The following is a 27367-nucleotide window of genomic DNA, read 5'->3' on the forward strand; positions in this document are numbered from 1 at the left end:
AATCCTTACAGGTAGAGAAACTGCTGTCAAGCATGTGTAGATCGTTTTCAAATTACAATATTACCGTTTTACGTTAGATGTAGCCTACATAAAACAGTTTAGTACAATCAAATATGATATCTTTATTCAATGTCTACGTATGTCTACGTATATCGTAACATTAATCCATATTTATTTTTCTATGGAGATTTGTGTTGTCATGTGCATGTGTACAGTATGTCAAGTAATCATAAATTGAAGTTTTTTTGTTTGTAAAATTTTTAAAAGTACAAAGTTCTTCGTAAAGTTCAGTACAATTAATGTCTATTGTCATCACAAAAAAACTTTTCACTATACGTCGCCTTTCGGTTTCGGCCCCTGCAGGCCTTTTAAGCTCGTTAGCGTCGTCCCTGGTTCCTCCAGTTATCATTCATTCTATTGTCAAATTCCATGTGAGGAAAAAGAGCAAAAAGATGAATAGCGTTAGAAGAGATGAGATGATAATGATTGAAAACTTGTGGGATGGTGTGTAAAGTTTGTGTTCTCGTGGCAATATTCAGTATCGTGATAATGTGATATCAAGACATTGTAAAATAATGTAATAAAATACAATAAATTCCTTAAAATACAGGCTTTACTTGCTCTTTCCATAATTATATTGTGGAGCTGATGCAGCTAAGTGCTAATAAGATTCGATTTTGTATAATCATAGTCTGAAAAGTGAACTTACCCTTTATTAAATTCCAATTCATATTGATCAACAACATAAATATTTAGCTAAATAAATTGTATGTACAGTACATTTATTAGCTGTATTTTGATCACACAATGAATTTTGACTTTTAAAAGGAATTTTTTAGAATTTTTTTTAGAATTTTCCGATTAAAATTAAAGTAATTTTTATTCAATTATTTTATCATTTATAAATTTTGTAATAAATTTATTTTTTATTTTATTTTTAGCCAATAAAAGTTAAAATATTTAATTTCTATTATAGATTTTTCTTTTTGGGATTCATCGCATAGAAAGGTCGATGTACGTTTTTGCGAATATTTTTCCCTTCTTCCATTAACTTTTCATTATTTTTGTCAGATTCCAAAAGTTTTACTTCTTCCCAATCAATTTCTTCATCAGTTTCTTCTTCGCTAGAATCTCTGAAAGAAGTATTTATTTATTTTCAATTAATATAATAATTCCAATAAATTTAAATATTTAAATTTTACATTCGTGAGAAAAAGTTAAATATTTCCAAAATAATTTACAACCATTCATCTGTCATGTTATGTACGTGAGTACTCGGGGCACTTGCCAAGCACGAAGATTGAATTTATTCAAAGGATTTCTAATAGTATGGAAAAATGCAATTCAAAAAAATATATATGCATTATTGCATTAAAGGCGTGTATTGTAAGAAATAATTGTGTCATAAGTATGAATTTACTGTACTTTTTAAAGATAATAGATACTGCGTTAGTATCATTTAAAAGTAGATTTGAATTATATGCAAATCACCAGTATATTTTTGGTTTTCTATACATGAATGAGATTGCGAATTTAGATGACGAATATTTATTAAAATGCTGTCAAGGCCTTCACTTATATATGAAAGGAGATTTCGACGGAATTGAAATATTTGAAGAGATTTAGATGTTCCGATCGATAACTCAAGCCAATTATTCGGCTCTAGATGCGATGAAATACATTATAAAAAACAATCATTCGGAAGCATACCCAAATTTATTAATTGAGATACAAATAATGTTAACTACGCCAGTAACCCCGGCTTCAGCTGAACGCAGTTTCTCACGGTTGAAATTACGTATATTCGATCATCAATAAGCCAAGACCGATTTACATCTCTGTCTATTCTTTCAATAGAAAGCGAAGTAGCAAACTCGATCAATTTTGATATAATCAAAGATTTTGCAGAGAAAAAAAAGCAGGAAAAATTATGTAATATTCATCTTACAAAAAATATATGTAACATTCTTTGTACTTATAATAAATAATTCCTTATTGTGAAATTTAACTATAGGATTTGAATGTATTCTGGCCCCGCAAAAGGTCACGCCGGCCCTGCGCGTGAGGCTCCAAGTGCCTCTTACACCTCCCGTCCTTAGCAGTTAGCCTGTTCCCAATGTATTGCTACGACTCTGCTACGACATATAGAAACACAAAATACTTTGTATGTGAGAGTTAATTGGGGATAAAAATAAAATTTGAGTTACGGAATTTCAAGTTACCGAAAATCTTGGGTGTTTCTTTTTAATACATTTCAAAACTCAAATTCAGTACTTTCTTCAGAAATAGAAGATATTTTTTAAGATGACATATATATTCTGGCTTTTGTACAATTTGGATTCTACTTATTAACCCAGAAACTTCGTAACATCTATAAAAGCTTGCAATGATGTATTTTCTCTTCACTTCACTTTCAAATGTAGAATCATAGAAATATTCTCTGATATCAAGACCTATTTTTTAACTTTTCATGTTTAAGACTGGAAATTTTTGACATACGAATTTAAAGCAGATCCATTTTTTATTTAGTGTCTTAATAAATTGTTTTATCACCCGAAAGCCCATTTCTCATGCCCTCCTTTTAATGTAGAATGCAGAAAACTCCGCGCATTTTAATACTTATTTAGATCAACTATTGTTTTAGAACAACAGATAAAATCTTAGGCTATATGCTATAGTTGTAAGATTTATATATGAAGTAACTTACTTTTCTTCGCTTATATCCGAATAATCGTCATAATCCGTTGGAGAAAGACAAACAACACATTTTTTTCCAATTTCCTCGAAGCAATTTTGACAAAATATTGCTAAATAATAGAAAAAAATTAAACAAAATATACAAACTGCAAATTTTTGTTTGTTTATAAATTAATTCTAAAATAAATTCTACAGTTAAAACAATAATGATTAAAAGAAAATTTTCACTATTTTATAAGTTTTGATGTAATAAAAAAAATTCTAATTACCTTTACAATTTTGATTATCGCAATGTATAAATTCTATTGGATCGTTTTTAGATTTTTTAATTCCACATCCAAGACACGTTTCCTTGAAAAGATTAAGCTTTTTCGCTATTTTTTCTACAATTGGACATCTAGAAAAAAGTCAAGTTACTTGTACAATTTAAAAGATATTGCATAAATAGATAATACACAGACACTTTTATTTAACTCGTATGTTATAACTAATCTAGTTGACCGAAATAATTTTAAAACTATTTACTTAGCACTAAAATATTCCAGAAAACTAATTTTATGTAAAGTCGAATCGCCGTAGTATTTTTGTCTTATTTTCCTTCTCAAAAATTTCACAAAGTTCATTCTTGTTCTTAAAATATGATTATAAAGCCATACGGCTCTTTGTTTTTTTCTTTCCGGAAAAAACATTCCAGCTATTACGTGGCGAAGTCTTAGTCCATAAGATTCGGTGATGACCAAAAAGAAACATATAATAAAGATAAAGGCTGAAAACAAATTAAATATTTAATCATTTATAAATAATAATAATTCCTCGTATTTTCTTATTCTTAATGGTTCTAAAATTCTATTATCGTCTAAGAAATTAATCATTTCCTCGGCTTTTTAAAATTAATACAAGTCGACCCCCCTATAACACTGTTGATTTTTCCGTTTTATATGAATTCCATGTTATACGAGTCACTTATATTTTACAAATACGTGAGACGTTCATAGCCCGGCACACGTATTTGTAAAATCTAAGTGACTCGTACAACATGGAATTCATATAAAACGGAAAAATCAACAGTGTTATAGGGGGGGTCGACTGTATAATAATTAATATTTATATAAAGTATATCGATAGTACTCTTTACCAATTTGTTCATAACGATCGTAATCGGGTAGAAGAGGTCTCGGCAAACAGTTGGTCGTATCCACTATCATTTGTTTTCTGGTCACAGGACCAAAAATTCCTACCAGTTTTCGAAGCATATCAGCCAAAAGTCCTTGACCTTTCACTTTTAAATCGATGTGCGAAGGCACTGTATATTAGTAATAAAACAAAAATTGGTACGTTTTAAAGGAAACTCCGAAAAAAAACAAAGAACGGGTTAAATTAATATGAACTCACCCTCGTTCTCTGTTCGCAGTTGTCCGTGGAATGTTACCATAGACAGCATCCAAAACAATCCGTAATCAATTATAATAAAAAATCCGATTTGTATGAAAGTTATTATTAAAATAATTAAGCTGCTGGCAAGATGACCGTATTCGTTAGTAGACAGTCGTAACGATGAAGCGGTTACGTATACCATTCTTTCTTTAAAAGATAACGGGAAAATGGTCTCTTTTCCCATTCCACAGCGTTGAGTGTCGAGTTCTCTTAACTCGAATGTTAAAAAGTAATTATCGAATTTATCCTTAATTCGAAACCAAAGTTGATATTTTAATGCGCTAAAAAAAAAATAGAAAAAACATTATTATACAAGATATTTGAATTATTTTAGCAATTAAGGGAAGTTATAGATCTATCAATATATATGTTTTTTATTTATATTTCCAGGTTGTGTTATACATATTTTCTAAACATTACAGGTTCTGTTATAACAGAGGAAAAGTATGGCGATCGATCAAAAAATGACCAATATTTGTACATTTTTGGACTCAGCGGATCTTGAAACGTCAAGAAGTGCAAAATATCATGGGGTTTTTCTGTATGTATGTATGTTAGTCTTTGTGGGGCACGACTTTGTTCATCCATTTTGAAGCTTAATAACTCCCGCGTTTTTATTCGAAAATTTCTGAAATTTTTCAGAGATGTTTACGTATTAGGGTGATTGACGCCATTAAATTTTGGTGGTTAAAGGTCGACGGGGTGGAGAGATAAAGGGGAGTATGTATCTCCAGTAGGGTCAGACCTAGTGACGATTTTACTTGTTATTTTCATTTAAAATTCTTTTATAAAACCCATTCCTACTTACCTAATAAAAAGTAATACGAAAAACATAAACATAGCTAAATCTGATAATTCGATTAAAGATGTCATCCAATTGGTATATTTTCTGACTTCACGCATAATATCTTCTTTCACTTCAACCACGGATTTACTTTCTTCTACAGAATAATTATACACGTGAATCATTGAAATATTCACTTCGAATTCTCTTTCCAACGAACGGGCAGCCTTTTTAAAAACTATTTTAATTTTGTTTTTTCAATAAGAATGTTTTATATCGTGTTATCAATTCAATTTTTATATTAATTTAGTAAGTTGTATAAAATCTTTGTACTTATAATAAATAATTCCTTATTGTGAAATTTAACTATAGGATTTGAATGTATTCTGGCCCCGCAAAAGGTCACGCCGGCCCTGCGCGTGAGGCTCCAAGTGCCTCTTACACCTCCCGTCCTTAGCAGTTAGCCTGTTCCCAATGTATTGCTACGACTCTGCTACGACATATAGAAACACAAAATACTTTGTATGTGAGAGTTAATTGGGGATAAAAATAAAATTTGAGTTACGGAATTTCAAGTTACCGAAAATCTTGGGTGTTTCTTTTTAATACATTTCAAAACTCAAATTCAGTACTTTCTTCAGAAATAGAAGATATTTTTTAAGATGACATATATATTCTGGCTTTTGTACAATTTGGATTCTACTTATTAACCCAGAAACTTCGTAACATCTATAAAAGCTTGCAATGATGTATTTTCTCTTCACTTCACTTTCAAATGTAGAATCATAGAAATATTCTCTGATATCAAGACCTATTTTTTAACTTTTCATGTTTAAGACTGGAAATTTTTGACATACGAATTTAAAGCAGATCCATTTTTTATTTAGTGTCTTAATAAATTGTTTTATCACCCGAAAGCCCATTTCTCATGCCCTCCTTTTAATGTAGAATGCAGAAAACTCCGCGCATTTTAATACTTATTTAGATCAACTATTGTTTTAGAACAACAGATAAAATCTTAGGCTATATGCTATAGTTGTAAGATTTATATATGAAGTAACTTACTTTTCTTCGCTTATATCCGAATAATCGTCATAATCCGTTGGAGAAAGACAAACAACACATTTTTTTCCAATTTCCTCGAAGCAATTTTGACAAAATATTGCTAAATAATAGAAAAAAATTAAACAAAATATACAAACTGCAAATTTTTGTTTGTTTATAAATTAATTCTAAAATAAATTCTACAGTTAAAACAATAATGATTAAAAGAAAATTTTCACTATTTTATAAGTTTTGATGTAATAAAAAAAATTCTAATTACCTTTACAATTTTGATTATCGCAATGTATAAATTCTATTGGATCGTTTTTAGATTTTTTAATTCCACATCCAAGACACGTTTCCTTGAAAAGATTAAGCTTTTTCGCTATTTTTTCTACAACTGGACATCTAGAAAAAAGTCAAATTACTTGTATTCAATACAATTTAAAACATTGCATAAATAGATAATACACAGACACTTTTATTTAACTCGTATGTTATAACTAATCTAGTTGACCGAAATAATTTTAAAACTATTTACTTAGCACTAAAATATTCCAGAAAACTAATTTTATGTAAAGTCGAATCGCCGTAGTATTTTTGTCTTATTTTCCTTCTCAAAAATTTCACAAAGTTCATTCTTGTTCTTAAAATATGATTATAAAGCCATACGGCTCTTTGTTTTTTTCTTTCCGGAAAAAACATTCCAGCTATTACGTGGCGAAGTCTTAGTCCATAAGATTCGGTGATGGCCAAAAAGAAACATATAATAAAGATAAAGGCTGAAAACAAATTAAATATTTAATCATTTATAAATAATAATAATTCCTCGTATTTTCTTATTCTTAATGGTTCTAAAATTCTATTATCGTCTAAGAAATTAATCATTTCCTCGGCTTTTTAAAATTAATACAAGTCGACCCCCCTATAACACTGTTGATTTTTCCGTTTTATATGAATTCCATGTTATACGAGTCACTTATATTTTACAAATACGTGAGACGTTCATAGCCCGGCACACGTATTTGTAAAATCTAAGTGACTCGTACAACATGGAATTCATATAAAACGGAAAAATCAACAGTGTTATAGGGGGGGTCGNATTTATCCTTGTCCAAATACATAGAACTCTTCCAAACCTTCTTAACTCTTCTAATGTTCATTTGGTGATATTACAATAAAGTTAACATTTATGTTCATTTGACCTAGCTCCGCGGGCCGCAACACGACTCCCGGCGGGCCGCATGCGGCCTGCGGGCCTCATGTTGGCCACCCCTGGGCTAGAGTAAGGTGTTAAGATCAGATCAAAGTGCTCCTGCTACATATTAAATTTGATTTTTGTCTTTATGGTTAACCCCCTTCTCAGTCATATTCCATATGCAATGATTGCTTTTTTGACTTTGACATATGTCATATGTGCATTCTGAAAAATGCTCTAAAAAATTTTATTTTAATGTTTCTGATGCATTCATTGTTAAATGATTCACTATTTCTCCAATAGATGACATTTGTTACAAAAATTATTATGCAGTTTTTGGAGGGAAAATATAGTTTATTTTCAGAACCTGACAGTATCTTTGGAAATTGTTTGAAAGAAAAACTACCAAAAATAATAATAATAATAAAACAATTTTGATTATTTATTATTAATCATTAAATATGTAATAAATAGTTTAAAATAATAAAGTGAATAACTGAAATTATTAATAAAATAATATAAATTATAAAATAAAACATTTTATTTTTTGAAAAAACAAAAACCTATAAGAGCTAATTCTTTGCATATTTCATCATAAAAATTAATTATACATCAAATATCAATGATAAAAAATTGACATTTTTTTTGGATGGTCATTCTAAATAAAATTAGGCTGAGAAAAGTTAATACAGTTGCCTAACTAGCCTGCTTTAAAAATCTGCAAGACCTCTAAACCTCTAATATGGGTCATTACACTGGGTGTAACATATTAATTAACCTTACCTGGTTAATTTTAGCCTCAAGTTGTTGTCAGAGGCACATATGGATAGAGCGGTGGATGGTTTCAAGTTGTCAATATCATATTTGAGCTCTTTCACACATTGCTTGAAAGATCTTTTTGTGGCACCAATGTCAACTAGGTCTGTCAAACCTATAATCCTTCAATGGTATCCTATAAACTTCAGGTGATCTTTCTTTGTTTATGGTGTCTTTCCAGTTTCTTTCTTTGCCCACCAGTGGCCAAGCAGTTCTGTTCCCTGAACACTGGGAGTTCAGTCATGGGTTTGTGCCTTGCCAGAACAGGCTGGCCATGTGAAGTTTTCCAGATTTTCTCCACATCTGTAGCACCTGAATAGGNATGTTATACGAGTCACTTATATTTTACAAATACGTGAGACGTTCATAGCCCGGCACACGTATTTGTAAAATCTAAGTGACTCGTACAACATGGAATTCATATAAAACGGAAAAATCAACAGTGTTATAGGGGGGGTCGACTGTATAATAATTAATATTTATATAAAGTATATCGATAGTACTCTTTACCAATTTGTTCATAACGATCGTAATCGGGTAGAAGAGGTCTCGGCAAACAGTTGGTCGTATCCACTATCATTTGTTTTCTGGTCACAGGACCAAAAATTCCTACCAGTTTTCGAAGCATATCAGCCAAAAGTCCTTGACCTTTCACTTTTAAATCGATGTGCGAAGGCACTGTATATTAGTAATAAAACAAAAATTGGTACGTTTTAAAGGAAACTCCGAAAAAAAACAAAGAACGGGTTAAATTAATATGAACTCACCCTCGTTCTCTGTTCGCAGTTGTCCGTGGAATGTTACCATAGACAGCATCCAAAACAATCCGTAATCAATTATAATAAAAAATCCGATTTGTATGAAAGTTATTATTAAAATAATTAAGCTGCTGGCAAGATGACCGTATTCGTTAGTAGACAGTCGTAACGATGAAGCGGTTACGTATACCATTCTTTCTTTAAAAGATAACGGGAAAATGGTCTCTTTTCCCATTCCACAGCGTTGAGTGTCGAGTTCTCTTAACTCGAATGTTAAAAAGTAATTATCGAATTTATCCTTAATTCGAAACCAAAGTTGATATTTTAATGCGCTAAAAAAAAAATAGAAAAAACATTATTATTCAAGATATTTGAATTATTTTAGCAATTAAGGGAAGTTATAGATCTATCAATATATATGTTTTTTATTTATATTTCCAGGTTGTGTTATACATATTTTCTAAACATTACAGGTTCTGTTATAACAGAGGAAAAGTATGGCGATCGATCAAAAAATGACCAATATTTGTACATTTTTGGACTCAGCGGATCTTGAAACGTCAAGAAGTGCAAAATATCATGGGGTTTTTCTGTATGTATGTATGTTAGTCTTTGTGGGGCACGACTTTGTTCATCCATTTTGAAGCTTAATAACTCCCGCGTTTTTATTCGAAAATTTCTGAAATTTTTCAGAGATGTTTACGTATTAGGGTGATTGACGCCATTAAATTTTGGTGGTTAAAGGTCGACGGGGTGGAGAGATAAAGGGGAGTATGTATCTCCAGTAGGGTCAGACCTAGTGACGATTTTACTTGTTATTTTCATTTAAAATTCTTTTATAAAACCCATTCCTACTTACCTAATAAAAAGTAATACGAAAAACATAAACATAGCTAAATCTGATAATTCGATTAAAGATGTCATCCAATTGGTATATTTTCTGACTTCACGCATAATATCTTCTTTCACTTCAACCACGGATTTACTTTCTTCTACAGAATAATTATACACGTGAATCATTGAAATATTCACTTCGAATTCTCTTTCCAACGAACGGGCAGCCTTTTTAAAAACTATTTTAATTTTGTTTTTTCAATAAGAATGTTTTATATCGTGTTATCAATTCAATTTTTATATTAATTTAGTAAGTTGTATAAAAATTTAAATAATATTACTTACAAACTTTAAATGGTTCTTTTATAAGTTTACTCAATTTCTCGCCCAATTTACATAATTCGTCTAGCGCTTCATATAAAATATTTCATTTAATACAATAAAGTAATTGATTTTATTCACGATATAAATGTTTTACTTACGGATAAGTACTGAGCAGATGATTAATTTTACAACTTTAACTACATTACAAACGATACCAATAATTGATCCTAAGAAATCATAACAATCATGGTAAGCTTTGTTAAATTTTGCTATGCATTTTTCATATGGGTTTCCCATAGTACCACTGCATATATCTAAACGTTTTCTGAGCCATTTCAAAGCACGATTAATTGAGCGCACTGTTAAAAATAATTCACTTATAATTATGCAAATATAAAAAGATTTTTAAACTAAGAAAAAATAAGATAGATAAAATTTTTAAATAGGTCTATATAATATTTTATTTTATAAAAATACATATTAACGGGGTGAGTCAAAAAATAGTATGAAATATGTGGAATAAGGAAAGGGTGTGGAAGAAAGTTGGTTGTTACTAATGATGCTAAAAACCGAAAAGCATTGCGACAAATGTTTGACAACAAAGAGGCGATTACCAAGGTGGAAGCAGCTAACTTTAAAGGTTCAATTGTCATCGAACATGCGTAGGTAAGACACTTAAGAATATGGGCATAAAGAAAAAGTGCATCTGGAGTCCATCCACTTAAGAAGATGGGCTCCAGAATACATCGCTGAAAATTGCTGAAATCCGAACGCAATGTAGGAAATTTTGGAAACAAAACGTTCGTTTTGGACGACGAGTAGTTCTTTTCTCTCTCCGGCATGCAAGTACTATACCAGGAAATGAAATTTACTATACGAGTAATGAAAATCAAGCACCTCCCAAAGTAAAAATTTGAAGCAACAGTCATGCTGTACTTTGACGTTTAATTAGCAGGTGTTTTGAAGCCATTTTTTAAAGAAGGAATCTCTTGCAATTGATGCTGACACGTATCAAAACGAATATCTAAAGAAATTTCTAATCCCTTTTCTTAACAAGCATCATCAAATTGACAATTTCATCTTTTGTTCTAACAAAGCTTAGTCTCATCGTGCAAATTCGACCGTGGAGTGGAGTTCCTCAAAACCAAAAACATTTCTTTTGAACTCAAAAAAAAACACAATGCCATCCAATTGAAAATTTCTTTGGATATTTGGCACAAATAATATACAAGAAAGGTTGGTGAGCAAAACATACCACACAACAGATCCGAAGAATCATACTTTCACTTAAAAAATTGACATTAACGGGGTCCAAAGAAGATGCCAGTCTATCAAAACAAACTTTCAGTGCATCGCCGACCGTGTTCATTAATTCTATACTACTGTAAATTAAATTTCTTTTAAAATGATATATAAAATTTAATAATTACTTCAATTTCTCGATAAACTATTATGCTTTAAAAACAGTTCAGTCTTATCCCGTTAGATTAAAAGCCTTAGTAAATCTTAAAATTTTAATAATTAGATCATTTCTCATTAAACTTTTATTATTCTTATATTTTAAACACTGATTACATAAAAATTTTTAAAGGGATGTAATTTTGAGGGTGAATATGCGTGACAGACTTACAGGGACTGGAATGATAGTTAAAAAGTATAAAAATAACGTTACGTAATTTATAAGGGACTCCAAAATACGGTGAAAGAGAATCGTTTATCTTTTACAGTTGAGCATGATAAAATGTTAAATTAATATAGAAAATAAAATTTTGAATACAGTATATATCTACACGCCGTTGGTGATACTTCGTCAATGTTAGCGCCATCATTTGTTAACGGTCTCTTCAACAGAACCAAAAAGAACACGAGTGTTGCTAACGTTGCTGCAACGTTAGAGCACTGGAACACGCAGATAACAGTAGTGGTATAAGGATAAGGAATGATTTTGTTTATATTCCCTATCAAGTAAAGTTGAATAAATATACTATAAACTCGAAAAGCAGTTTGCATCAAAATCTAAATAATTTTATCAAAACATAAAACTTTAAACGATATTCTGATAATCTAACAGGCAAATATACATCCATATAAATGAACCAGGGGCGTCCGTACATTGGGTCACTTGAGGCACGTTTTCTTTTTTCCTAATGCCCGAGGGGCCCCAAATTCCGTTATCAACAAATCAGAAAATTATTGACTTCTAGTCTATTCTGTAAATATAAAAGAAACTGATGAACGATATCTGTCCATTGTCTCATACAACTTCGTCGTATGTCGACCAAAACTTGGCCTGGAAAACGGAGAATATTCCTTGTTTTAAGGAATAAGTTAACCCCAATTGCAACTAGCACCATACATCATGACCTGAAGCTTCTTCCATAATTTTAAATATATGAAGACGATGAATCATAATTTGAAGCTTCTTGCATAATGTATGCTTCCCCTTTTTATAGCCTATGCCCCCTCCTTTTGTATAATTTGCGGGAGCCGTTGAAAAAGACCATTTCAACAATGTACTATATGGAAGAGGGGGATTCATTTGTATTCGACGTTTGCTGACGATTGGGGAAGGGAGGGTGAGTTTTGATGACGTAAGATTGCAACCATTGTTTATTTTTCTTCTCAGTCAACACAAATTTTGTCTGAAAATAATTTGTAAATGGCTTCAACTACTGGCCTGTTGGAATAATTAGGAGGGTGTACATTGATTTCTAATGATGAGGGAGGGAATCAAAATAGGACAAATTTTTACTGATGTAAAACTTGAACAGCACCAAAGTTTCTAAAAGAAATTGTTTTGTAATTTGTTATATTTTACTACATTAAACAGTAATATACCAGTTTATGTTTAAATAATCTAAAAATGAACATAACAGTTTTAAAATATATTTTAGGAATTACAATTCTCTCTTTAAACAAAACAAAAATATACAAAATAATCATAATTTGTTAATAAATAAAACAATTTATAAATTTATTTTCTTTATGAACAGTTTTATTGATATATATTTATTTTTTACCTATGTTTTTTACAACTCTTTGAATATCTTTAAAGACAGCCTTTACATTATCGGCAAACTCTTGTAGTGAATTTTTTATTTGTTTCAACGTTTCGACTATGGCTGAATTCAATAAAAAGAAATAATTTAATATTATTGTAAATTTGAAAACTAATTTCAGAATTTCTCTGTACTTACAGAGCCAAGGCGCGAACATGTCTTTTAGTATTAATTTTGTTTGATTGGCGACTGCCTCTTGTCCACAAGCGATACTTCCGGCCAAAACATCGGTATTTTTAACGACATTTTTCATAGGTCCACTTAATGCCAATAAGTAAGCAAAAGCTAACAATGCATGTCGTCCTCTATCTTTAAAAATTAATTTTTAATTGTTCTATTTATATATTTTAATTAATATTTGAATATTTATATATTAATTAAAATATATAAATTATCCTACTTGTAATTTATTATTATTATGTATCAGTATAGAAGGAGTCGGCGAATTAAAGGTAATTTTTCGTGAACATTTTTACTGTTAAAATTGTGAACGGTTGCAGATAAATTGTGTAATCTTTTCAAAATTTAAGCGATTAGCAGATAAATTCAAATCAAAATTTATAAATTTCTTTTGCCAAATTTTACTCACAAAATTTAAAAATAAACCAAAATTATATTGCACAAGTTTTTCTAGTGAACGAGGCAATATACACTCATGGCCATAAAAATTAGCGTACCAAGAAGGATAAGGAGTTTTCGCTGCGAAACTTGGCACGCAGATGAGTCTCAAGCAGATATAAAAATTATTAGAGATATAGCGTAATGGCTCATTGCTTAATGCCAGCAGAGGGCATTAAAGTGCGTCGCTCGTGGCCTATACACGCGGAAAGGCATCCTGTCTGTAGTTTACCTGTTGCAGAGGGACGCTGTATCACTAGAGATGGCTTTACATCGTAACCCAACAACTAACCGAGTGTGAGGGGAGAATTATCGGGTTGAGAGAAGCAGGATGGCCACCTCACTGAATAGACCGCCACCTAGGCCGTTCTGACAACACTGTGAGGATGTGATGGAACCAGGGGACGAAAAAGGACCTGATCCTCCAACAAGCACGCACACTGACTATCGTATCATTGTCTACCATTCGAACACAGGTGGCCCCCATCATTACAGGCACCGGTGTCTGACCGTATTATTTTGAGGCGACTGGATGAGGAAAATTTCGTATCGCAGCGGCCGTTACGTATTCTACCATTGACACCACCCACCATCACCTTGGTTTTTGGAGTAGTGTCTCTTCCGATGGGATTGGACCGCAATAGAATGGAACTGAGTCGTCTTCAGCGACGAATCCAGATTCAATTTGTCCACTGATGACGGACTGTGTTCGTGTCTGAAGGCTCGTGGTGAACGCTTCAATCCTGTTTTCGCTTTGCACACCGCCTCCACGGCTAGTATGATGGTCTGTGGTGCCATCACATACGACAACTGGTCACCTCTAGTAGTGATCCACGACCATGATAGCCCAGAGACATGTTAGTGACATCCTGCAGTCACATGTGTTGTCTCTCATGACAGGGCTAATTTTCCAACGGGATAATGCTCGACCACATACCGCAAAGGTGTCACCGGACATTTAAAAAATAAAAAATAAAAGCTCTTTCAGCCTTGTGGTCACTAAGAGGGTTCGGCCAGGCTCACAATGGGGCAGCCGGGTGGTGAGGGATGGCCCTGACATATCCGGACAGACTATCACCTGAAAAATTCCTGGGGTTTTTTCAACCCGAACAGATTCAATCTCGGGTTGCCAGAGCGACAGGCGCCATCTTGGCCTCTCCATCAGGCCTCAAGATGGCAGCCTACAAGGTGGAAGTGTGACAATGTGTCACAGGAATGCCTCTACCACATTAGCCTGCCCTTCCCTGATTTGTTTCCGATCGAACATATCTGGAATCACCTGGGACGCTAAGTTGAATAGTGTGAGAATTTTGCTGAACTAGAAGATCGCTGGCAGCAACTGTGAACTGAGATGACACAGGACACCATATGGCGCTTATATGCTCTATACTGGACAGTATCACATAGTGTATTCACGCTAGAGGTGATCCAACAAAATGCTAGAACCTCACCTTTTTTTATTTGTAGTTTTTTCTGCAATAAATGATCCCGTTGCTTTAATTTTGTAATCACTTACTTATATCACCGTTACACTCACACATACCATTTCGTTTAATTCCGACAATTCCTTCTTGGTACGCTAATTTTTATGGCAATGAGTGTATTTTTTCATCTCATTAATATATCTAGTTATTTGTCTTTTAATCTCATAAATTTGACACTGATATGATGTATTTTACTTTTACAAGAAAACTAGAATTACAAAAATAGAAAGTAGTATCAGGCAATTCGTGTGTCTTAGGTAGTATTTAAAAATTAATAATTCCATTTATAATTGGGAAAAAGAATATAAAAATTTTTATTGGCGAAGATTTACTTCGAATATTTTTGAATCTAGTTAAATTAAACAATATTGAATTAAAATGAAATTATTAAATTACAAATGCAACATTGAATTAAAATAGAAAATTAAAGTAAGTTATGACTAAACAATAAATTAATAACAGAAGTTAATATTCATTTATTTAAACACTATTGAGCATAACTCCGATAGAGTCTATAGAATGAGTTAATATAAAAAAAAATACTATTTTATAAAGGTATTTTTCTAATGTATTTATTATAAATATAAAATTATATATATGTGTGTGTTTATTGGTTAATTTCTTTAATGTTCATACATTTGAAAATTCAATCACTTACTACTGAACAGTTGAGGCAACATAAGTAAAACTATACAACGGATTCGAACCGAAAAAGCAGCACCCAGAGTAGTGATGAATCCAATGACTATACAGAATACCATAGTAGTGAAAGGAGATATGTTTATCAAATAAACAAAATACATATAAAATAAAATGATCATTCCTATTGATATTAACATTCCGATGAAGCCTTTTATCGATTGATTTTCAAATGTACCGTCTGTATTTAATCTTCTGAAATTTTCAAACATTTATTATATAAATTTAAATCGATATTTATAAAATTTTCATTTTATCTATGCACTAAACAGTAATCATAAATTAATATTACTTTAAGATTTGCTTTTTAAAATATTTTAAAGAATGATTTTTCTAATATGAAATTTTTCCTATACAAAATAGTTATTTAAAATTAATTACATTAACAGTAACATGTAACAACGATCCAATAGAATGACAGATGATAAGTTACATCGTAATTTTTAGTAGTGTCTTGCCCCTGTACATCATACTTTTCCTGTTAACAATGGAGTCATCTAACTCCATTCAGAGAGAAAAATTTTGAAATGATAAACGTGACTTGCGGTCCAAACCGAAAGTTCGGATACAGTTAATCGGGGCCTCCTGTCCTAAAGGTTTCCATATCTGGTCTCGGATTTCATCTACTTAACTCCATTCTAGAGATTAAGGAAAGACATACAGACAAACGCCACTGGAAATTTATAGATCTACAATTTTTGAAAATTGCAGACTAATAAGATACTTTGTAGATAAGTTTAGTGACTTTCCTCAATCCGGTATTTAAATTAAATATATATAATATATATAGACATGCACCTACATATACAAAATATACAATTTATCCTAAAATAATAAGATTAATTTTGTAGATGGCGAAGTGATAACAAAGGAACGAAACAGTACTAACGTTTAAAGTATAAATTGTTTTAATTTTAGTTCAAGTTTCGAAACTTTTTGCTAACCAAGTAATTGCGAGTGTGTTACTTTATGCAGAGAGGAAAAAAGATTTTAACATTTCTATTCTTCCCAACTGCCTTGTATATCCGACCTAAAGTAATCTGATTTTCCTCCTAAATTAAAACTGAAAATAAAAGGACAAAACGTCAAACGAATTGAAACGTTCAACGTCCAAGCTATAACCGATCTCACAAGAATACAGAAAGGCTTTGGAATCGCTGTGTAAATACGGAAGGAAGGCGGATATTGTTTATCATTTGTAATACAATTTTTCCAAATTTAATCTCATTATTTTCGAGGCAAACTATTAATTAATATCTAAATTAATTAATACCTTTCAAAAATATTTGGTGTGAAAAATTATTTTATGTGAAGGGGAAAAACTATTTTTAGCTTAAACAAAGCTAATTGTTTTTATTAAAACAATTAGCTTTGTTTAAGCTAATTGTTTTAATAAAAACAATTAGCTTAAACTTTAAACAAATAAAAACAATTAGCTTAAGTTAATTGTTAATTAAGTTAATTGTTTAAGCTTAAACAAAATTAGCTTAACAATTCAATCGAATTAGATCTGACAGTAATTAAAATATTTACCTGAAAAATTGTTTAACTGATCCTTTTTTGCGGTCTGGATGATGGAGACAAAAGGGACATAAGAAATTAGCCATTACTTTCAAAATTGTTACCACAAACTTCCACAATATTTCGAAAACGGTCCTCTTTGGCTTCTCCCCTCTGTTTACTCTCATAGAATTTTCTTGAGCGCGTTGTAATCTTTTCAAGGCTCTTCCAACTTTCCATATCAATAAAAATTGTCTACTAAAAATATACTTGAAATTCATCTAAAAAATAATTTTATTATTAAAATTCTGAAACATTTTTTTTAATTTAAAATAATTCTAAATTTTATATAGAATAATATGTATAATCTATTTTATGTGTTCTAGGTACGAAATGGTGTTCTTTATTGCATTAGAAACATATAAAGTTACAAATTTATAAAGGAATAAATAACAACGGCTGTAGAAAGAAAGTTATCGATCAGCAATAACATCGATCACGTGTAAGGGATGAAGACTGCATCCTATTCTTTACCCATAATGTTTGATTTTATTGCTGATCGATAACTCATAGCGAGTTTGTATTAGTAAAATCAAATTAATTCATCATAATTTATTCGTTGAGAATATTATAGGCCTTCGTTCAGAAATTCAATACATGTAAAAATGTTCATATAAAACATTTTCTACTTTATATACCGATAGTAAGTTAGTAGTTCAGTAATAAATCTTCCCCATAATGTTGAAATCGAGGAAAAATTATTGTAGCATCGTCACAAAGCCGGGCTACAATTTTTAATCACATTATTTAATTCAAAATATACATTCTCGATTTAAAATTAGTAGTGGTTTGCCCCTGTACATCATACGTTTCCTGATAACTACAGTCATGCCGGTCATCTATGTCAGTGTTCCGCAACCTTTTTCTATTTGCGGCACACTTATGACTCGACATGACTCAACACGGCACTACTGAACAGTTGAGGCAACATAAGTAAAACTATACAACGGATTCGAACCGAAAAAGCAGCACCCAGAGTAGTGATGAATCCAATGACTATACAGAATACCATAGTAGTGAAAGGAGATATGTTTATCAAATAAACAAAATACATATAAAATAAAATGATCATTCCTATTGATATTAACATTCCGATGAAGCCTTTTATCGATTGATTTTCAAATGTACCGTCTGTATTTAATCTTCTGAAATTTTCAAACATTTATTATATAAATTTAAATCGATATTTATAAAATTTTCATTTTATCTATGCACTAAACAGTAATCATAAATTAATATTACTTTAAGATTTGCTTTTTAAAATATTTTAAAGAATGATTTTTCTAATATGAAATTTTTCCTATACAAAATAGTTATTTAAAATTAATTACATTAACAGTAACATGTAACAACGATCCAATAGAATGACAGATGATAAGTTACATCGTAATTTTTAGTAGTGTCTTGCCCCTGTACATCATACTTTTCCTGTTAACAATGGAGTCATCTAACTCCATTCAGAGAGAAAAATTTTGAAATGATAAACGTGACTTGTGGTCCAAACCGAAAGTTCGGATACAGTTAATCGGGGCCTCCTGTCCTAAAGGTTTCCATATCTGGTCTCGGATTTCATCTACTTAACTCCATTCTAGAGATTAAGGAAAGACATACAGACAAACGCCACTGGAAATTTATAGATCTACAATTTTTGAAAATTGCAGACTAATAAGATACTTTGTAGATAAGTTTAGTGACTTTCCTCAATCCGGTATTTAAATTAAATATATATAATATATATAGACATGCACCTACATATACAAAATATACAATTTATCCTAAAATAATAAGATTAATTTTGTAGATGGCGAAGTGATAACAAAGGAACGAAACAGTACTAACGTTTAAAGTATAAATTGTTTTAATTTTAGTTCAAGTTTCGAAACTTTTTGCTAACCAAGTAATTGCGAGTGTGTTACTTTATGCAGAGAGGAAAAAAGATTTTAACATTTCTATTCTTCCCAACTGCCTTGTATATCCGACCTAAAGTAATCTGATTTTCCTCCTAAATTAAAACTGAAAATAAAAGGACAAAACGTCAAACGAATTGAAACGTTCAACGTCCAAGCTATAACCGATCTCACAAGAATACAGAAAGGCTTTGGAATCGCTGTGTAAATACGGAAGGAAGGCGGATATTGTTTATCATTTGTAATACAATTTTTCCAAATTTAATCTCATTATTTTCGAGGCAAACTATTAATTAATATCTAAATTAATTAATACCTTTCAAAAATATTTGGTGTGAAAAATTATTTTATGTGAAGGGGAAAAACTATTTTTAGCTTAAACAAAGCTAATTGTTTTTATTAAAACAATTAGCTTTGTTTAAGCTAATTGTTTTAATAAAAACAATTAGCTTAAACTTTAAACAAATAAAAACAATTAGCTTAAGTTAATTGTTAATTAAGTTAATTGTTTAAGCTTAAACAAAATTAGCTTAACAATTCAATCGAATTAGATCTGACAGTAATTAAAATATTTACCTGAAAAATTGTTTAACTGATCCTTTTTTGCGGTCTGGATGATGGAGACAAAAGGGACATAAGAAATTAGCCATTACTTTCAAAATTGTTACCACAAACTTCCACAATATTTCGAAAACGGTCCTCTTTGGCTTCTCCCCTCTGTTTACTCTCATAGAATTTTCTTGAGCGCGTTGTAATCTTTTCAAGGCTCTTCCAACTTTCCATATCAATAAAAATTGTCTACTAAAAATATACTTGAAATTCATCTAAAAAATAATTTTATTATTAAAATTCTGAAACATTTTTTTTAATTTAAAATAATTCTAAATTTTATATAGAATAATATGTATAATCTATTTTATGTGTTCTAGGTACGAAATGGTGTTCTTTATTGCATTAGAAACATATAAAGTTACAAATTTATAAAGGAATAAATAACAACGGCTGTAGAAAGAAAGTTATCGATNGTGCGAGTCCAATGTATAACTCCAAAAGAATAAGTAAGTACTGGGACGACATATGTGTTTATTGCTTTAACATCATTTTATTTCATCAGTGAATGAAATACAAGCATAAGAAACACAACAACTGCGATAAAAATATATAAATAAAACTTCAAATTAATAGAATATGTAAAAGTTCACGTCACACCTTTCACCTTGTGACGGCACACCAGTGTGCCGCAGTACAGCGGTTGCGGAACACTGATCTATGTAACTCCGTTCGGGTGAAATTTTCTGAATTGAAATCGAGCGATTTCTTGTCTAGACCGGATATTCGTATATAGTTAATTGGTACCTCCTGCCCCTAAGCTTTCTATATCTGGTCTTGACTTTCATCTAACACTATTCTCGAGATTAAGGAAGGACAGAAGGACAGAAGGACAGTCAACAGTGGGAATTTATAGACCTACAATTTTTTCACATTGCTGCCCAAACACACAGGAGATTTTATTTAAATTATAATTAAATTATCGACATTAGAAATTCTTAAAATTATAAACATTAAAAATGCTTATTCTGCCTTAAAATTTCTGGTTAATTTTTTAGGCAATTAATTTAATGTAATTTTAAAAATGGAATCTTACATTTTTCTGTTTCTTTAACTTCGAATATGAACGTAAAAAATAGCAAGCGGAAATATCTTATAACAATTGTTAAGGTAAAACAATGAAAAAAGTATTATTTATTAAATTAAAGTAACAATGTATTGAATACATGGCTACTTTTATTTGCTATGGGCCTATGACCCACTCAGGTATAATTAATATTGAACAACAGTTGCATTAATAATACTAATAATAAAAACTACATATATCCAGGGCTGTTCCTGGGATGTTCGCCGCCCTTATTAATTTGATGTTATTTAATTAAGAATTTGATATTCAATGTTTACTTTTATGTCTATTGCATATATACATAGTTTTAAACAGTGAATAATCATCAAAAAAGTTTTGATCATTATTCTTATTAGTCAAAATTTTACATATAATAAACGGTCTGCGGCACTTTTGCATTCTCGACAGGCTCTATATTGAACAAATTTTAAAAAATGTGTGTATGAAAGCGAGCGTTAGCGAAAAGAATTCGAATAGAGGAGTTCGAAAAAATGAACATATTAGCACATTGTAAGTACCAGGGCGGCACCCTGGTACTTTTTTAAACCCTTGTACTTTGTGAACATACGAGTCGAGGTCATCACCCCGTGTGAAGGGATCTTGGGCCGAGATGTCATTGAAGCGGCGCGACTAATGTTAGACCTTGCTAATGCACAAGTGATGCTACCCAATCGGAAGCCTATACAATTTTGCACGCCTTTACGGCCGCGCAGGAGGAAGAGGAGGCGGAAAGACCTAAATAAAAGGTAGAAAAAACTCTTCGGACATCCTACAAACTGAACGAATAACTCCCGCCGAAAGAGAAAAGAGAGGAACCCGACAGAAACGAAGCGCAAGAAGGAAAACTGCAACCGTAGAAAATTTAAGCGACCTAGAGTGACCTATAGTATCACGGGAACAGGACTGACTTACAGCGATGCCTCAACAGATTATTTCTACTGACCCTTGGGATGAATTTATTTTGAACTCTATACTCCCTCCACTACCGGAAGAACAAACGGAACCGGAAAGTGGTGAAACTGAGCCAGAAAGCGAAGTCCACGAACCGGACACGGAAGAAGAACAATAAACTACCCCTCCCTATGCACTTCGAAGTCAGGGACCAGTTGAGGAGAACCCACTCGTAGTCGAATTCCACGATTTATTTCTCAGCCGCTAGTCGGTCATCCTCCCTTTAGGTCTGCAAATCAGTTGTAACATATTGATAGGGCATTAATTTCATTTCAAGAATAGAGGTAATATAGAAAAGGAACTCTAATCAAATTATCCTACTTCAAATTCATTCCATTATTTAACCCTTGTTCAACTACTCACCAACGCCCACAGGAAAATAAACCGGAAGGGATAGCTCTCAATGAAAGGGAAAACTAACCGAAATATATCTGGGCCCTTCCGAAGAAGCGAAGCCCCGAGGCAACCCCACTCAACGAAACGTACCATCCATTGTTCAAACGTATTAAGGGTCCCTCGACTAACCATCCCAACCACCATATTTTAATCCTTCTTATATTACATATTTTATATTTTTTTCAAGGAAATATTTCTTTGTGAATTTCGTATATCCATAGTTTAATAGCGGAATATAATCGATGTTAAATCCGTTTTTTATTTTTCTGACATCCTTCAAGGAAATTTTATATCATACTAACCTAAATATAATATTAAGACTTAGAATTACCGAGAGAGAGAGAGAGAGAGAGAGAGAGAGAGAGTAAACCAACATTTTATGTAAATCTACTTAATTCCACCACCCAGGGATATTCTTAACGCTATACAGTGTTACTAATGCTATTTTATTTAAACCAAAAACAGTACCAATTTTCTTACAGAGAGTGCTGATTCACGTGCCCGGCTACCAGTCACCAACTTCAACTGACCATAACACCGTTGGACCTATACCAACCAAGTACCATCTTCTCTACGATTTCTCCAACATCGTAATCAACACCTTCACCGATTCCTGATCACAACCTCGTCCGAGTTCACCCCGTTCCACAGAAACAAGAACTCCCTCTCAGCTAATCAACGTGCAACTTAAGAAGATCCCGTTACTAACCTCAACCCATAAATATTGTCGCGAGTTTAACGTGTATCCGGATAAAATTATATGTATTGACTATCGACTAGTAAATTAAATGTTGTTATCAATTAATAAAAAAAAAACCCAAAAAGGAGAAAAAAAAGAAATTTCTAATTTTTTTGTAATAATTTCTCTAACCGAGAAATTCAACCAATCACCCAATTTTAAAATTCCACTATCTAAGTACAATTTTAAAGAAAGCAAAGAGTGATGTGAAATTCAAAGTTTATATAATTTCATAAAAGAATTTAATCCTTTACCTACAGAAACGAACTATAGAGTTCGTGAGAATTTTATAACCCTTCCTGTCCAAACATAAACATTCTCACGATGAAACCGTGTATAGTTTACAATTACAAGCGAAATTCGTCATATTGTTGTCATTCTAACACCAACTGTAACCTCCACACCTGCTAAAACAATTGATCACCTGACGAATTTTCCCACCATGAAACGTATAAAAGCAATCCTCCTTCCCCTCTCTGGAGAGAGTCGCTCGAAGTTCGTCAAAGGAAGTCTTATACTGTTATATCGCCAGACCTATTCCGAAACCTGTAGGACCTGTGCCAATTTACCGAAGAATTATCACACTGATATTTTCTCAGGAGGTATGAAAGCTTTAATCTCTCCTCCGCGAATTAGAAGTAGAGTGTTAGAAATCTTTATTTTCTTAGTTGACTTTAATAAACGGTTTGTAATGTTAAAAAAAATGGTGTCTTTATTCGACTGTGCCATCGTTTTATCGTCGACCCCTCTGACTCTCCTATCCTTGACAAAAAAGTAAATCACCGACCTATTGCCGGAAAGGAGTGGAACATCCAACCAACAATAAAAAATATATTATAGCAATATATTTTTTATGTTATTACTGTTGATTGAATCATAATCAAGTATTTGATATTGTTCTTTGCTGCTGTTGTCGTCATTCAGGTATTGTAAATTACACATATTCAAATAAGCTGAAACAGAATAATTTTAATTACAGATCTCTTCATGTAATTAAATGCCAGAAAAGTATCGTGTTTTACAAATCCATGCTCTACGAAACAAAAGACACGTACAAATCATAGGGATATTGTCCAAAAGTTAGGCAAAGTATACTATTCATTTTCGTAATGTAGAAAAACTATGTTTATTAAAGCAATCAATAATTAATTAACAATCACGGTCAACAGTATTGCACTTTACTTTTTATTCGCTGATAGACAGAGTTAAAACCATATTATTAAACAATTAAATAATACAGTAGAACACTGATTATCTAAGAGGACTAAAGACAGCCAGGGCCATTTCAGATTAAAAATTACAAATATTTTATATGGTAAATCACTTTTTATACCATAGTACATATAATTATGCATATGAATATCAATTTTATGCCATTTATTACACATATAATGCTTACATATATTTTTTATTCTTAAAACTATTCTATTATTGTAGTACATTTTAATATAAATGGTTTGTCTAATTTAACATTAAAGTTAAATAATACAAGGTTAAGATTATACAAATAATCCTCTGGTGATTCTGTAAACATATCTCATTGAATAATGTGTTAGGCGTTATTGTTTTTCACAAATTTTCATTCAGTCTATTGTAGATTATAGTTTATCGATTTAGGTCATGGCTGCCCCCTCTCTTTTAAAGAAAATTGCTAGAGTCTAGATGAGATGAAATTTTTAATTAATTACAACAAAATACATAATTTATTTAGACTAGCGCTTAAATTACAAATAATTAGAAAAAAAAGAAACAGATTTTTAATCAAATTTAAACTTTTCTACCCATAACATCCTTCAAACTTAACTTCAAAAAATAATAATATATTATAAAAATATAAAATAATAGCTAGGGGCGCCCCTAGTGGGTGTTTTTGGCATACCGTGGCAGAAACCGGTTTTCCGCTTTTATATACAGTAGATAATCACTTAATGACATCTAGTTAAATTCCCTGCTAATGGATGGCACTGCTTGTACTTTAGATTAAGTATAAATAGATGAAAAATCCTTATTATAACAGAGGACGTTGGTGGTCGGATTTGCTGCGCTCCGCCTGGGTGTTTGCGTTGAAGCTTGCAGCCTGGGCTCGAAGCACCAGTTTCCTATTTCTTTTTCCCCTCAAGCGCTCCGCCATCATGCTTGCGTTGAAGCGTGCAGCTGGGTTTCGACCCACATGTCGCCTTTTTCTTCTTTTTTTCTCTCAAACGCTCCTCCATCAGGCTTGCATTGCAGCAATGCAGTCCTGGATTCGCGCCCCCAGTCGCCTTTTGTTTTTTTTTTCCTCTTTAAAATTTCATTCATCTCGGCAGTTACGTCCACACATATCTAACTTACGTAATGTCGAACATCGCATTCCAAAATAACTATTGGGTTTCTGTAAATCAATTGATTTATATCCTCATCCGTAGTGTTTGTTTTAACGTAGCGCCATCTATTGGCAGGAAATTTAACGAACCGATAAAAATAAATATAAGTTTCATAAAAAGAATATAACTTTAAAATATATATATTATATTCACTTAATAACGTTTTGTTAAATCATTTTATTAAATTAAAATCATAAATCCGATATTTAAACAAAATATAAATTTTTATTTTGATTTTACAATTAATGTAGGTGGCGCATGGTGATTTTACTTCATAATTAAAGATGTGGGACGCAAAGAGCCCTTTGTTGCCGAGCGGTCTTCGTACCCGGAACACTGGGAGCTCGGTCGTAGGTTTGCGCCGTGATCGGACAGGTTGGCTGCTTGGAGTTTTCCGGGTTTTCTCCTTGCCAATAACGACTAAATAGGAGGCCAGTTCACCATAAAAGTCCTGCTGGAAGGCATTAGTTCCCCTCGCGTAACATCGCCCCCCAGAGAAGGTAACGGGAAACCACTCTGGGTACTAACTTTCCCTAGTAACGCCTTGGTGTATTTACTAACTACTTACTAACTGCGCCGGCTGTGGCCGAGGTCGGGAAAACCTGATATGGCACTATGAGATGAGAGTGATGCGACAAAAGAGGCATTTGACATTAACCGCTATGGGCACCCTCGGGATTTGGCAGCCCGCGTGCATGTACAGTACGTACCACACACCTAGCAGGACCGTCTCTGATTCCACTCGTAGGGAGCTATTTGACTAAGTTGTTAAGATTTAAAAAGTAAAGAATATTTTATATTTTTATGTACGTTTTTTTACAAAGCTATATCTATAATATAATCGAGACGGGTTGATGATAATGATAATAATAATAAGTGCAGAGCCCAAACGGTTAGGAGTTGAAAGTTGAAATTTCGTACATAGATAGGGTACGTCACAAAAACGCACACTAAGAAGGGATTTTTCGAAATTCCTCCCGGGGGGGAAAGACAGGATTAAGGCTTAACACTTCCATCAACAATGGAAGTGTTAAGTAACAATGGCGGTGTTAGGTNGACAGGATTAAGGCTTAACACTTCCATCAACAATGGAAGTGTTAAGTAACAATGGCGGTGTTAGGTAACAATGGAAGTCTTAAGTAACAATGGAAGTGTTACGTAACAATGGTATTGTTAAGAGAAAGCGACGTGCAAGATTTTCAGTCGCAGATGCAGTTCTTTCGTTTTTGCGGGAAATCGAACATATTTTTAGAACCATCTAAAAGTTCTCTAATTAGTCTGGAAACAAGGGGACTCAATTCTTGCATTCTGTGAAAACGGGTAAGGTTGACTGTAACGTAATAATCTTTATCTTAGTTATCGTTACTTTTGCCCGAGCAACGCCGGGCCCACCTGCTAGTTTAATTATAATTATCTTTAAAAGTATATTCGTACAATTGAAGAATATTTTGTACCAGGTATGTATATCCACCACATTATATTTTATTTTACCGAGTAAGTTTTTATAATTTTATTTTTAATTTTAGCCCTTATATCGTGGCTAGCGATTCGGAATGTAATTGCGATATTTAAAATTTATTTTAAACTTGTTTATTTATTAAATACGTACTAAATAATCTATTAAAAATACATTTAAAGAAAGAATTAACCGATTGCCCCTGGAAGTCGACTTCTTATAGAAACACAGCTTCCCTATCATCAAATGTCACGGCACGCCCCTGCCTCTGGCTATTGTAGATGAACTGCAAAGGTTCGTAAATAAAACTAAAAAAGCATTTTACAGGATCACTGCAAGCTAAAATGAGGTCAAAATAATCAGTTATTTCAGAAATACAAATTATCGGCTGGTCTATGTTCGTTGACGGGTGACGCAGCAATGAATCAAAGCTACGTTTTTTTTAAACCCATCTAATGAATGGCACGTTAACTGCGGTCTGGTCTACGTTCAATGGTGAGTACTGTATAAGCCATGTGCTAATAATTTAGCTCGTTGTTTCTAATTTCTGTCAATTTTTAGATTTTAATTA

At 32.1% G+C, this 27367-nt stretch overlaps 2 protein-coding genes across 2 annotated transcripts; both read right to left on the bottom strand.

Annotated features, from left to right (window-relative positions):
• Positions 1–945: 945 nt before the first annotated feature.
• LOC111633993 (DC-STAMP domain-containing protein 2-like) lies at positions 946–20935 on the bottom strand. The gene is made up of 21 exons (XM_023378661.1): positions 20862–20935; positions 19793–20040; positions 18219–18454; positions 13087–13257; positions 12910–13011; positions 10048–10248; positions 9911–9976; positions 9591–9804; positions 8741–9063; positions 8484–8651; positions 6501–6741; positions 6240–6367; positions 5981–6080; positions 5619–5713; positions 4940–5153; positions 4090–4412; positions 3833–4000; positions 3223–3463; positions 2967–3094; positions 2708–2807; positions 946–1133 (listed from the first exon to the last, which is right to left on the bottom strand). The coding sequence occupies exons 2-21, from the start codon at positions 20038–20040 to the stop codon at positions 971–973; spliced, it is 3630 nt and encodes a 1209-aa protein (XP_023234429.1). The 5' UTR covers positions 20862–20935; the 3' UTR covers positions 946–970.
• LOC111633994 lies at positions 13206–17524 on the bottom strand. The gene is made up of 3 exons (XM_023378662.1): positions 17283–17524; positions 15709–15944; positions 13206–13282 (listed from the first exon to the last, which is right to left on the bottom strand). Exons 1-3 carry the CDS (start codon positions 17435–17437, stop codon positions 13260–13262), a joined length of 414 nt encoding a protein of 137 aa, XP_023234430.1. The 5' UTR covers positions 17438–17524; the 3' UTR covers positions 13206–13259.
• Positions 20936–27367: the final 6432 nt, after the last annotated feature.

Source organism: Centruroides sculpturatus, unplaced genomic scaffold (genome assembly GCF_000671375.1).
Source record: "Centruroides sculpturatus isolate CEXI.00-Female unplaced genomic scaffold, Cexi_2.0 scaffold679, whole genome shotgun sequence".
NCBI lineage: Eukaryota > Metazoa > Arthropoda > Arachnida > Scorpiones > Buthidae > Centruroides > Centruroides sculpturatus.